Source organism: Mycetomoellerius zeteki, unplaced genomic scaffold (genome assembly GCF_001594055.1).
Source record: "Mycetomoellerius zeteki isolate Tzet28-1 unplaced genomic scaffold, Tzet1.0 scaffold70, whole genome shotgun sequence".
Lineage (NCBI taxonomy): Eukaryota > Metazoa > Arthropoda > Insecta > Hymenoptera > Formicidae > Mycetomoellerius > Mycetomoellerius zeteki.
This window is the reverse complement of record NW_017257720.1, coordinates 2,538,798-2,550,653: the sequence shown is the minus strand read 5'-3', so window position 1 is coordinate 2,550,653 and position 11,856 is coordinate 2,538,798. Positions and strand designations below refer to the sequence as shown.

Genomic DNA, 11,856 nt, shown 5'->3' with positions numbered 1-11,856 from the left:
ATTCTAGAATTGGAAAGGGATGAGAAACAAGTTGAACTGGGATTAAAGTCTTAAACACAATAGGCACAGGCAACAGGGAATAACGAGCCGTCCAATCACAGCTGTAGGATATAATATCGAACTTAAACTCCAGAGTTCTGATTGGACGGCTCGTTATTCCTGTTGCCTGTGTCTATTGTGTTTCCAGCTTAAAGCCCAAGACACAATGCGAGGGAATAGCGATAGCGATAAGAATAACATGATTTCAACCTATTAGAAATCGGATATATCGGAATTCACAGTTTCTGATAGGTTGAAATCGTGTTATTCCTATCGTTATCGCTATTCCCTCGCATTGTGTTTTGGGCTTAAGCCTGATTGATCTATAATCTCGTCGATGCTCTATAAACAGTCCTATAGTTTCGTCGGTGCCCTCGTGGATGCCAAATTTCACTAGCATATGTCTTATAGTACAGTATGTACTTCTAGAGCTCAACTATACCATGATCGTTACATTCGGTACTGTTCAGTACTGTTCAAGTGTTTAGTGCATCGATGACTGATGGCATGAGGATTATGCATGAACATCGACTTGTGTATATGTGAATTCTGAGTTTGATATTCTTACGGTTTTTATAACGATATTATAAATGACGTGATTTTCTATAGCACAAGAAAAAGAAATTCGAATTATTTTAACGTGAGAATTATTTATAAGATAGGAATTAAGGTACCGCAAATGTTGTACAGGACAATTTACAACCTCTCAAGTAAATCCGTAAATTGTTGGATAAAGATTCAGTTAGGTATACAAAGTATATAATATTACATATTAGTGATAATATGTTAACAGATTAATTAATTTTTACATGAAACAAATTCGTATAAACGTATGAAAAGTTTGAAGAAATTATATATGCAGCGTTTAAAATGTCTTTATTATAACTTGTTCTTTTTGTTAAGTTTAAACTGAGTTCTTTTCAAGTCTAATTTAACTTGATGTTACTTAATGTCCATGTAAGTTTGAATACTGTTTAATACTCGTGTAAATTTGTTTCAGAAAACATTTATCGCAGAACTAGTTCAGTTACAATGCACCCCACAACTGATTCGGAAGTAAATACTGATGATATAAATACTATGCATGGAACTAAGAGATCTATAGATGATGGCAGTGAAAATGAAACCAAGGTGCAAAAGACAGAAGAGGAAACAGTACAAGTGACAAAAGTACAAGCAACAGAAATGGAAACGATACAAAGAATCAAGAGAAAAAATCATGCTATGTTACTAGGCTATGTTGGCAAAGACTATTATGGTATGCAAAGAAATCCTGGTATGAAAACTATTGAGGAAGATTTAATTACTGCCATACTAAAGGCAGACTTGATAACTAAAGAACAATTTGAGAATATACGTGCGATTAATTTTCAAAGGGCTGCACGTACGGACAAAGGAGTGTCAGCAATTAGGCAAATTGTTTCACTGAAATTACGTAAGATAAATATTTTAAATCTTAATCTTTTTTATACATATCTTTTTTAAGAATTATTATTTAAGAGTAATTTTGAATTATATTAATTATAATATGCTTATATTAATTTTACAGTGCTATTTTTATTTAAGTTATTAATGGTTGCATTCAACAAAAAAAAGCAGCTTTATAACTGTTGCAAGATTTTTTAATATGATTGATTTATACATTCAGATCTAGTGTGGAACTAAGAGCAAGAACCATATTAATAATCATACTAAAGAATCATGCAACAGTTGCAAAGCTACTTTTTCTGTTGAACACAGTCTTTATTAATAAAAGGCAAATTTTTTAAGCTTAAAAGTAACAAAGAAAATAAACTTTATTTAAACTATGTTATATGAATATTAAATTATAAATTATATCTATTAAATTACTATTAAATTATAAATATCAAACTTTCTTTACAGCGGAGAACAGTGATAAAACAGTAATAAATCAGTTCTTACCTGATGTCATCAGAGTATTTGGAATAAAACGTGTGACAAAAGGTTTCAACAGCAAAAATCAATGTGATGCACGTACTTATAGATATATCATTCCTTCCTATGCATTTGCATTAGAAGATCAAAGTTTGCTAAAACTTGGAGAGGAAGTTGACGAAGATGAAAGAATCAAACAGTTATCAATTATTGATGGAAAGTCATACATTCATTATAGATTATCTCCAGAATCTTTAGATAGATTAAATTCGATTTTGAAACTTTTTGAAGGTTCTCACAACTTTCATAACTTCACGTCAAAAGTGTAAGTCGATATCAATTCAAAAGAACATAGTTATTCATTTAGATACTTAAAACTGAAGCAAATTTTGTTTAATTCAGAAAACCATTGGATCCACGCGCGCGACGCTATATAATTAGTTTCTGCTGTACGAAAACATTCGTTTTAAATGATATAGAATTAGCGGTATTGGAAATTAAAGGACAAAGCTTTATGTTGCATCAAATCCGAAAAATGGTCGCAATTGTAGTTGCGATTGTAAGGAACATGATATCCAAAGAGACAATCGATGAAGCATTCAAGACAATGGACAAGATGGACTTACCACTTGCACCTAGTTTAGGATTATGTCTGTGTCATGTAAGAAAATTTGATAGCACATATTTTATTGATATGTGAAATTATTTTAGTATTTATTATTAATCTATTAATATAATCTATTGTGAGATTAATATTAAGTTTCCTAAAGACGAATTATTCAAAGACTAAATATATCAACAGGTGCATTATGATAATTATGGTAAAAGATATGGCACAGACGGACTCCATGAAACATTAGATTGGAAGGAGTGTGAAGAAGAAGTAGAAAAGTTTCAGAAAACATATATTTTGCAACACATGATAGACACCGAAATTTCAGAACAAACGTATCCTTTTTGAACATACTTTATATAAAATATATAAATTTTTCTTCCTCTATTTGAATATATATACCTTAACTTAATATTATATAGAACCTTAAAATGGCTGGTAGGCCTCCCTTTTTATTCTTTTAGTAACAAAGATGTGCTACCTGTGGAGAATGATAAAAAACAAGAAGCCATGCATAATAATGTTTAGGTGTAAAATACATAGTTCTGTCTTTGTATCAAATGCACTAAGAAACATTAAAGAAAGTTTTTAAATTATCTTTAAGATTTCCTACTTACACGATTAATTATAAGTTTCCAGTTATAGTTATAAAGTTCCCTCTTGTAAAACCAAAAGCAGTAATGATGTCAGAATTCTAATCAAACATTCTAGTAAAAATGTGTATTATCCCTATCTTGCAAAGTTCTTTGAACCGAATTGAAAACATGTACGTCATCATGCCATCTGGCCCCCCTCTCGATTTGTTAATTTAGATTAATTTGCAGCATACAACAAATCGAGCATGTACTTTCCCTGTTTATGTACTTCCCACTACACGCGCCAAGATGACGCTTTGCTTGCGTTGGGTAATTCCAATCTCGTGGCACACAGTGTAGATGATTGCAGTGAGAGGTTGAACGCCGAGATATAAAGAAGCACAAACTGCAATTACTGACGTTTTGCCTTACCATGCAGATTTTTCAATGGATATCCACACTAATAGTTGTTTACGGTAAGAAAAAAACATATGACGCCAACTTGTTTTCGTGATATAAATAAGAACTATCACGGTATTGTTAAAAAGTAATTGTAAAGCTGCAACTTTATAAAAAAATTTTTCTACTATAACTTTCCTTCTCGAAGATTTTTTATTTATATTTTTATTAATTGGATAATGTGTAACAGAATTTTAAAGATACAATACATTCTATTATTCTTTTGAATCATTTACTGATGAAATAGCATTGATAAATATTCATGAAAATATTTATAAATGCAATTATTTTAATTGATGCTATTATCATGTTATTACCTCGTGTTCTGACATAACATTTGTTTCGATTTATTTTGGATCCATATATTTCTACACATTTCACAGTATCGAAATTACGTCAAATAACATTATATATATCATTATATATAACATACATTTTAGAAAAATGTCAAATAATACATTTTGAAGTTTTAATTTACTTAACTGACAAAATTCTATTTAGTTTGCATATTTTAATCTTGATTAAATGATCAATCAATTAATAATTTATAAATAATAGAAAATATTTTTGTTAGTAAAATTTGTTTTATCTATTTGCATTTGTTAGAAGAAATTTCGTATTATATATTAATTAATATTTCGTAGTAATTATATATTCGCACATTCCAAGAAATTTCTGAAGTAGTCTTAACCAGTTTCAGAAACCAGTTTAGTGACCTTGAACCTCAGTGTAGAAGAATATCTTGCATACATGTTTACTTATATTGGTAGATAATAAGCGAAGATGATACACGAATACATAACGCATATCTCTCCCACATTTATTAAAGTTTATTGAAGTTTTTCTTATATTATGCTAGCCAATATGGTCAATCAATCAATAATTGGTTTCTCTATCATAAAAAATACGAGCATCAAACACAGAATTCTTCTACGTATATTATTGAAAAAATTTAATTATATAATTAAAATAATTTAATAAATAATTCCAACTTACATGTATAATTGTCCAACACATAAAATAATAGAAGATCGATTTTTATGAGCAAAATTATTTTTTGGATTTTCTAGTGTGCATTGGTTCTGGATATGCACAAACTTATGATTGTGAGTAAGTATTTAAATATCAAAGTAATGTAATGTTTAATAATTTTAAATTTAAACAAATAAGTATTAGCTAATATACTTGTTCGAACAGATCAGACAGATTTCGATGCTACAATGGAGACTGTATAGCTGGTGACTTATTGTGCGACGGCACACCACACTGCAGGGATTCGTCTGACGAGACAGAGGCCGAGTGTACAAAACCAGAGATTCTGTGTCATAGGTATGCCTTTCGTTGCAACTATGGTGCTTGTGTAAATGGAGATTCCGTATGTAATGGCGTCCAAGATTGCATTGATAACAGCGACGAAACGCAGCCTCAGTGCGTAAAAAACACAACAAACAATCAAACAGAAAGACCTACAAGCAGACCTAATAGATGTACCACAAATCAAATTACATGCGATAATGGCGAGTGTATTCATAAGGACAATATGTGTAATGGAATTCGAGATTGTGCGGATGGCTCTGACGAAACTTCTGAAAAATGCAGATCAATATAGTGAGATCTTTTATAAATGCTGAAAATGATTAAACGATCATGAGAAACGTTTTATAACTGTTAATCTGTTTGCAGTTGTCCTCCGACAGCTTTCCGTTGTTCTTACGGAGCTTGTATCAATGGTGATCTACGATGTAACGGAGTAGTTGAATGCGTCGATGGATCAGACGAGGATTCGAGATGCAGCGAAACTGGGTGGCCATCACCTTTACCGACGATACGACCAACAACGGAAACAACACGATGGCCTGTACCGACTCCAACACCAACACGTGGCACAAACACTTGTAGAGCACCTCCGCAACCGCAGAACGGTCGTTGGAAATTACATCAATTACATTGCTCAGATAGACAGGAATGTAACGTTTTAGAAGGAACAGAACTGGGATTAGGATTTCGCCTTATCTACTCTTGCAATTCGGGATATAAATTAATAGGTCAGGCTGACGTGAGCTGCTTCTTGGAGGGAAAATGGCTTGATATACCAGTTTGCACAGGTTTAAAACAAGAATTATATATTTTTGAAATATTTAATTATTCCTGAAAAAATATATATGAATTTTTAAATATCGAATTATTAATTAATTATTCAAAATGTTTGATAGAAATACGCTGCAAAGGTTTGACTACAGCATCAATCAGAGCTACCTGTACATACAATAATAAATGGATACCTTGTGAATCTCCAGTTCCACCAAGTACAAAAGCGGTATTGGAATGTCAAACTATCAGTTATCAACCTGAAACTAATCTACTAACCGGACAAAGAAGGGATGTGAGCTGTAATGAAAATGGTCAGTGGGAACCAGAACCTATGCGATGCATTGCAGGTCCGCTGATAAATATTTACATTAATAACACTAAATTAAAGTTTCACCCCACTTTCAATAGAAATGCTACGTTTATTGAAGTTTTGGATGATAGAGTCATTATATATACGAATACCAATAATCCAAATATAGACATTAGAGTATCAAAATCAAATAATGATGTAGCAACAGATGAGCCATGGGCATGGTCTTAAAACAATGAAAGAAAGATAGTACATTATAAATACTACAATTTCGAATATTTTTACATATTTTATCATTATCCTCGTTGAGAGATAATTCACATACCTGTATATTAGGTTATTTTAACAATTTTTTAAATTTAATCAGGACACCCTCTAAAGTGGTTCAATATTTCAAAAAAATAACACCAATTTTTTTCAAATTTTTTGAACAATTTTAACTCGTGCCACCGGGGCACGAGTAGATGGAAAAACACCTTTGTGGACAAAATTCGGTCGATGCTCTAATTATTAACCAATTTTAAAGTTTTTTTTTATTTGCTCGAAATTGAATGAGCAAACTCATTTTGATTATGATCCAAAGTAAAAATTGTCGATCCAATGAAGTGAGCAGAAAAAATGAAAATTATACAACAATGAATATTGGATGGGCGATTTTTAATTTGAATCATAATCAAAATTTATGCAAAATGGGCTTATGGCTCATTTAATTTCGAGCAAATTAAAAAAAAACTTTAAAATTGGTTAAGAATTAGAACGTTGGCCGAATTTTTCTGCCCACTGTGCGGGGTCTTGAAAGAAGGATGTTAAAAAGAGTCCGATTTATGCCCAAAAAGAGTGTTTTTTATAGATTTTGACTTCCTGAATATGATAATGTTAATAAAAAGTTCGGGATCGATAGAGAACACCTTAAAAATTGAGCATAAATATGACACATTTAAAGAAATTTCAATATTCTTGTTTACTTTTCAAGGTGTTCCTTAAATGCCACGAACTTTTTAATAATTTTGTCATATTCAGGAGATCAAAATCTATAAAAAACGTTATTCTTTTTACTTACACCTTTTTGGGTTGAAATCGAACTCTTTTTAATGTCCTTTAAAAAGCTGTGGCTAGTTAAATTTTTTGTTAAAAAAATAGATGTGATGCAAGTCCATGTTAAGTCGTGGTGTCAAAAATAGGTACGCATAGGCCGGTATTCATAGTCGATTCTTATTTTAAAACCGTCTTAGGAATCAGACTATGCATTGAAGATTAAGATTGAAGATTGAAAAATTCAAATTTGACCAATCGAAATGAAAGGAGCTAAAATTTCTTTGTCTTTATTGGTCAAATTTCAATCTTCAATCTTCAACCTCAATCTTCAATGCGTAGTCTGATTCCGGCCTTAAGTAATGTCTTAAGATGCTAATACGGCTTCTTGGTTCATATCTAAAAACTGTACTTAAGATGATCTTAAATATAAGATTTGACTATGAATACCATAGATGCAAGTGCGTGATATATTTTATCGCATATTTATTTATGCCCCCGATGGCATGGGTTAAAATTGTTCACTAAAAAATTTGATATTATTTTTTTGAAATATTGAACCATTTTAGAGGGTGTCCCATTAAATTTCAAAAATTGTTAAAATAACAACCACCCTACTGTGTACATATATTACAGTTTCTGTTTAAGTTGATTTGAAATTGTTTCCTAGTAAACCAAAGTTGGAAATGAAAGTATTAAATCCAATTTTTAATTACTATACAAATGCTATGTATAAATTTATATACTATTAAGTGTACGCATATACGTACCGAATATATTTAATAAACTTTTACGTGACTTTTTGATATATTTCAATCTCTTTCCCATCCCATTAATCATAAAATTATCACAATGGCGTGCAATGGAGTTACAGTAATTGTGAATTATCTCCTTTTGTATAATCACGCATGTCCAATACGCTTTCTTGTATTATTATGTCGCGACAATTTTTCCAATTGAAATATTTGTTGTAGTATGCGGCACTCTTCCTCCCCTCCTTAAACCGACCATTGTAGGCGGTGTACTGCCGAGTATCACGGAATTTCCGTGGCACGCTACGATGTATCGCGATGTACCAGGAAACGAGTCAAAGAAATTCTTCTGTGGAGCGACCATTATTCAAGAAGAACTCTTGATAACGGCAGCTCATTGTGTATATGATGAGAACAATAAGCAACCGATTAATGCCAGATCAATTTATATATTAACAGGAAATATCTTTCGTGATTACGATTATCCTCATAATTCAATCGTTCAAAAGAATCAGGTTTGGAAGTATACATATCGCAAATAATAAATTAATCTAGAAAGAACATTGCTGATCATAAGTGTAGATTTACACATGCCTTCTTGCAGGTAAAACAGATTTACATCGTGCGTAATTATCAAGGACTTACAGGAAATTACTTATGGGATATCGCAATATTAGAACTCGTTAAACCATTTGTATTGTCAACTTGGTTGGTTCCTGTATGTATAGATACTATAAACGATAGAAGTTTACCGGAAGTAGGCTCTTCTGGAAAGGTAGCAGGATTTGGTAGAACCGCATCCGGTGAATCTAGCGCAGTTTTACAGGCTCTAACAGTACCTGTAATTCCGTTCAGCCAATGCATATCCGCTAGCCAAAATGCTAATACACAACAATTTATCAATGATAAGTTTTGCGCAGGTCACACAAATGGTTAGTGAAAGATCTATTAAATATAACATTAATTAGAATAACGCTATATTTTTGTACTAAATTCATCAGAAAGATATTTGTAAAAAATGTAAACTTATTTTAATTTATAGAAGAGTTATATAAAAAAATAGTAAGAGGAAAGGATAAATTTAAGAATTGTTTTTAAATTTAAGATCGTTCTATACAAAGCTGAAAAAAGTAGAAAGATAACTTACAGAAGCATTGTGTTGTTTCAGGTTCTTCTGTCTGCGATGGTGACAGTGGCGGCGGATTAGTCTTTCAAACTAATAATTTGTGGTATCTTCGAGGTATTGTTAGTGTTTCCCTCGGCACGATACAAAAGGATGGAATTGCTTATTGTGACAATAATTTGTATTCCTTATATACAACACTATCCAGGCACATTTCATGGATACAAGATGTAATTACAAAAATAGATCGAAATCAGACACATACATTATGTTCAGATGAATCTCAAACGAGATGTTCCTAAATTTATTAATGGTACCATTAATTATTATATACAATTATCGAAAAAAGCATTTGTCTTGTGCCATGTAAGTCTAAACTATTGATAAATCATCTACATTTTTTGTCAAATGCATAATTATGTGAAGAAAGTTGCAACTCTATTGAATGAAACAATTAAAGACTTTTCTTAAGTTTTTGTATGTATGTGATAAATGAGATTAATTTTACAACTCGAGCTGCGCTTACTAACATTTTATGTTTTTAAAAAATTCTTATATTTATAACATAAATATAGATAATGATATAAAAAATGGATAGAGAGAAATAGAATTTTAATTGTCATATCTATTTTAACTTCACATATATCAAGTTATACGAAACATGTTTAATAAAAAGATCTTTAAACATTTTTTTTTACATAATGTACAATAAATATGTTTTCTATTATATGACTTACAGTAAAACATTTTTAAAAAATGAGACAAATAATTCTATGAAGATATTAATATCATATAATAGTTTGATTATTGCAACTTACAAACACTCAGGTTTCTTCAATGCCTTTTCTTTATTGGATGGTACAGATGGCAAAGCAGTTACATCTTTACTTGGTGAAACTAAACCTGTGTATTATATATTCCATCATATTATTTTATATAAAATATAATAAATTCCATAATATTTACCTTCCATGCATAAATCTTGCAAACGTTGCTTCAATTTTTCAATCTCTGGATTTGAATCAGGAACTGCAGCGAAAACATCTACATTATCCTCATCTAACAATTCTGCCAATTCCCTTTCCAATTCGGTATCAGAGTCTGCATTGTTTAGTGTCTCAGATAAAACTAAATCTATCTCTTTGTTCTCTTCTAAAACCTAGTGATCGAATAATGGGTATTAGTTCTCCGTTCGTATAAAATAATCACAAGTAATACATATATAACACAACTATTTACTTCATTAACATCATCCATAACATCTCTGACACCAAATTCTGTTAAACCATTTTGTCCGATTTTCTTCAGTACATCAGACCCAGTTTTATAAGCAGACAATACAGCAGAGTTAGAATGTGCATCCTTGATATTGTTGATGAGAACGCGCAGATTTGCAAGAGCTTGCGCACGCTTTTCTATGGTCTTTTCTAATTCCATTTTTCTTCTTAATTGCGCCTTTGCCATCTGACGCAATTCTTTTCCCAAATACAACTTCGCTTCATTAACAATATTGAGCTTTTCATGCTCCAAAAGTTCTATATCTTTGATTAGTTCATTTTCCTGTTTTGTCAGTTTATACATGCCTTCTTCTACCTCTGTAATTTCATTTGCTGTTTGCACACAGATTTTAACTAGTAGTTCACTATTTAGATTGGAGCTCTTCTTAAAAACCACTTTTTTCCTTTGTTTTAACCATTCTAACGTTAATTTCACTGCATTCTCGGAAATCTGCTTTTTTGTATTGCTCTTGCAATATTCTACTATCTCCGATATTGGGAACAACATATTATCTTTTTTAACTTCAGCAATGGAGAGGATAATATCACCTAATTCTCGTACAATTTGTAAATGTACGTATTTAATTTCTATACTATTTGTCTTCTGGCCGACAACATAATTCTTTACCTTGGAAAACGACCAGTTAATTGGCTTCTTTACAAATATGTCGATTGACCATGCTGTCCATGTTTCACATGGTTCTTTAAAAAAGTCAATCTCTTGAATAATCTCGTTATTTCTAAAACAAATTTACAGAATATACATATTAACAAAACAGAAAAAAATATAAAAATTAAAGTATTAAATTTTAAATTATATACCCTATTTTTTATTATAAATAATTACCGTTAGTATAATAACTGATTGACTAATAAAAACGTTTGAAAAAATGTACTTATAAATATATTTTCATATATTTAATATACGAAATTAATATTTCTATTAAATATATATTTAATCTATATTTAACAGTTGCGACAATACCTTAGAAGCTCCTCAATTACAGTAACTAAACATAGCGGCGTGCAGCCTTTTCTTTTGAAGACTTCGTTCAAATCAATAATAGAAAAACTGCATTGCATGGTATGTTTCAGCCATTCGTATATTAAATTGTTCCAGAACTTGTATTTAGAAATCCAGTCTTGCGGGTTTGCGGATTTACTGCGAAACGGCGAGAACAGCGCGCTCATCCTTTCTTCTTGATTCCAGCATTCTGGAAATTTTTCTGCTGGTAGTGGCGAATTGCCACTGGTGTTCCCACCGATCATTTTACTGTCAATGTCAATGTCATTCATGAGATTAATTGAATAAACTTTTGTAAATCACTTCATGACGCACAAATTAATTTTAGGTTATAAAATTAAAATCTTGCTTAATCCTAGACATGCGTTCTATTTTCGCACACATGTATCTTCCATCGATGTTTCTCTCATCTTTATCAAACTCATTCTGACTGAGAAGTGCTTATGCTATAAATAGAAAAGTATTACACAATTATAAATAAAAGAAACAGATCCTCTCCAAACGTGAAATGACGTGCAGTAGACATTAAGCCGGAATCAGACTAGGCATTAGGCTGGAATCAGACTACGCATTGAAGATCGAGATTGAAGAGTGAAGATTGAAATTTGACCAATGAGGACAAAGGCCGAAATCAGACTAGGCATTAAAGATTAGATTGAAGATTG

The 11,856-nt window shown here is 31.2% G+C and overlaps 3 protein-coding genes across 3 annotated transcripts; 2 read left to right on the top strand and 1 right to left on the bottom strand.

The window, feature by feature from the left end:
• Positions 1 to 544: 544 nt before the first annotated feature.
• On the top strand, positions 545 to 3,088 carry Pus1 (Pseudouridine synthase 1). Its single transcript, XM_018458101.1, has 6 exons — positions 545 to 785; positions 1,040 to 1,474; positions 1,924 to 2,260; positions 2,338 to 2,596; positions 2,738 to 2,883; positions 2,971 to 3,088. Exons 1-6 carry the CDS (start codon positions 719 to 721, stop codon positions 3,074 to 3,076), a joined length of 1,350 nt encoding a protein of 449 aa, XP_018313603.1. The 5' UTR covers positions 545 to 718; the 3' UTR covers positions 3,077 to 3,088.
• An 86-nt stretch (positions 3,089 to 3,174) lies between these two features.
• Positions 3,175 to 9,335, top strand: LOC108729131 (limulus clotting factor C). The gene is made up of 8 exons (XM_018458099.1): positions 3,175 to 3,599; positions 4,653 to 4,692; positions 4,780 to 5,190; positions 5,266 to 5,687; positions 5,796 to 6,020; positions 7,990 to 8,282; positions 8,372 to 8,699; positions 8,936 to 9,335. The coding sequence occupies exons 1-8, from the start codon at positions 3,557 to 3,559 to the stop codon at positions 9,190 to 9,192; spliced, it is 2,019 nt and encodes a 672-aa protein (XP_018313601.1). The 5' UTR covers positions 3,175 to 3,556; the 3' UTR covers positions 9,193 to 9,335.
• A 330-nt stretch (positions 9,336 to 9,665) lies between these two features.
• LOC108729133 (charged multivesicular body protein 7) lies at positions 9,666 to 11,699 on the bottom strand. Its single transcript, XM_018458102.1, has 4 exons — positions 11,153 to 11,699; positions 10,130 to 10,907; positions 9,857 to 10,049; positions 9,666 to 9,793 (listed from the first exon to the last, which is right to left on the bottom strand). Exons 1-4 carry the CDS (start codon positions 11,461 to 11,463, stop codon positions 9,705 to 9,707), a joined length of 1,371 nt encoding a protein of 456 aa, XP_018313604.1. The 5' UTR covers positions 11,464 to 11,699; the 3' UTR covers positions 9,666 to 9,704.
• Between the last annotated feature and the right edge of the window lie 157 nt (positions 11,700 to 11,856).

Bases quoted from the DNA above. Each gene is read 5' to 3' on its own strand.
- LOC108729131 (XM_018458099.1), top strand. From the start codon at position 3,557: ATGCAGATTTTTCAATGGATATCCACACTAATAGTTGTTTACG. The intron at 3,600-4,652 runs GTAAGAAAAAAA...TGGATTTTCTAG, and splicing joins CACACTAATAGTTGTTTACG to TGTGCATTGGTTCTGGATAT. The intron at 4,693-4,779 runs GTAAGTATTTAA...TTGTTCGAACAG, and splicing joins GCACAAACTTATGATTGTGA to ATCAGACAGATTTCGATGCT.
- Pus1 (XM_018458101.1), top strand. From the start codon at position 719: ATGTTGTACAGGACAATTTACAACCTCTCAAGTAAATCCGTAAATTGT. The intron at 1,475-1,923 runs GTAAGATAAATA...CTTTCTTTACAG, and splicing joins AATTGTTTCACTGAAATTAC to CGGAGAACAGTGATAAAACA. The intron at 2,597-2,737 runs GTAAGAAAATTT...ATATATCAACAG, and splicing joins TAGGATTATGTCTGTGTCAT to GTGCATTATGATAATTATGG.
- LOC108729133 (XM_018458102.1), bottom strand. From the start codon at position 11,463: ATGAATGACATTGACATTGACAGTAAAATGATCGGTGGGAACACCAGT. The intron at 10,050-10,129 runs GTAAATAGTTGT...TTCGATCACTAG, and splicing joins TTATGGATGATGTTAATGAA to GTTTTAGAAGAGAACAAAGA. The intron at 9,794-9,856 runs GTAAATATTATG...TATAATACACAG, and splicing joins GCAAGATTTATGCATGGAAG to GTTTAGTTTCACCAAGTAAA.